General features: G+C 55.4%; 1 protein-coding gene across 4 annotated transcripts in view; it reads right to left on the reverse strand.

The window, feature by feature from the left end:
- Window positions 1–1,149, reverse strand: part of MECOM (MDS1 and EVI1 complex locus) — a 505,030-nt gene extending 503,881 nt beyond the window's left edge. Inside the window, exon 1 of one of the 4 annotated variants that reach the window (XM_025198049.1) lies at window positions 118–1,149. In XM_025198049.1, the coding sequence (XP_025053834.1) occupies window positions 118–154 (37 nt within the window). In that variant the 5' untranslated portion in view covers window positions 155–1,149. The remainder of the gene's footprint in view (window positions 1–117) is intronic. The other 3 variants (XM_025198048.1, XM_014517494.2, XM_025198047.1) reach the window with 3 other exon arrangements.
- Between the last annotated feature and the right edge of the window lie 251 nt (window positions 1,150–1,400).

A 1,400-nucleotide genomic window follows, 5' to 3' on the forward strand; every position in this document is an offset into this window, starting at 1 on the left:
GGGAGGCTGCAGGTTGCACCGCGCCGGGGACCCGACCCCCTCCCCCGCCCCCGGCGCCCCGTGTGCAACATGGCAGAGCCCGGGTGAAAAGCCAATAGAAAGGGATATTGCACCTACTTGTGGCCAGTTTCCTTGCCCTGCCTTTGGATCGCATGCTGCCCGTCCCGCGGCGCTGCTGGGCTGGGTGGCTGCGTGGGGAGGGGGGGTCCCCTTGGATCTTTTCCTCCTTTTTTTTTCTCCCCCGCTCCCTCTCTCTCTCTCCCTTTCTCTCCCTCTCTCTCTCCCTCTCACACTCTCTCTTTCCAGGCTCGCTATCTCTCCAGCATTGTCAGTTTGGACACCTTCGCACATGCGCACGGGCTGCTCCCCCCCGCTCTTCAACCTCTCGGCGCCGCCAAAAAAAGTTTGGAGCGATCTATCACTTGGATTTCAGGATCTTGTCAGATGGCAATCGGCGGCGGGAGGGGGCCGGGAGCGGGGCGAGGACACCTCTTCCTCTCCAGCACAAACAACCTGGCCGGAGCCAACCAGGCGCAGACGCCCAGATGCTTGGGAGGAGCGGGAGTAGTTTTATTCCGCCATCAGCTGCACCGCAACCACCACCGCCACCACTGCTAATTATTTGTATTAATCACGCCTTCATTCATTAATAAGCCACCAGCCTGCGGATCAGATCTGGGCTTGGGAGCCCCCACCCTGCCGGGGTGGGGGGGGTATAGATAACACAGGACACCTCCCCGCTCCGGCTGTTGCAGAGTTTGAGGGGAGCACATGACACTTTTTGCACCAGCTTTTCTGTGTCACATCCAAGCCAACCTGTCACCCTTGCAGCGCTGCCGTGGCTTATTCCCCCACCCACTCGCGACCATCAGTGCCTGGAAAGGCAGAGAGGTGGACGGGGGTTGTGTGTTGCATTATTGCATGCCTGGAATTAAGTAACACACACACACACACACACACACACACACACACCCTCCACCCCCAGCTCGACTGCAGCTATCAGCACTTGGATAGGAAAAAAAAATGCCCTTTGGAAAAGACTAATGCCTGGTCTTCTAATCTGTTTTAATTACAGGCTTTGCCCATCCAAGAGGGAACACGTTGAAATGGGGAAGTCCTTTAGGGGCTGGCTGTGTTCGAGGTATGAATCAATCCGAACTACATATAGATTTTCCTCGGGTACAACCTCCCTGCATTAAACAGTTTTGTTCAATACCTTCCATGCGCTATTTATGTTCCCATTAATATCTGTTGCAAATCCTGCCAGACACCATAAAAGAAAATTACAGTCTTTCGGACTCGGGGCTGCGCCAGGACGTCCACGCTGCTCGAGTTTTTGTTTTAATAAAACCCTAAGCATCGCTTTCTTTTTGCTCACCCCCCACCCCCCAGCCCCGCTC

This window comes from Alligator sinensis, unplaced genomic scaffold (assembly GCF_000455745.1).
Source record: "Alligator sinensis unplaced genomic scaffold, ASM45574v1 scaffold787_1, whole genome shotgun sequence".
Classification (NCBI taxonomy): domain Eukaryota; kingdom Metazoa; phylum Chordata; order Crocodylia; family Alligatoridae; genus Alligator; species Alligator sinensis.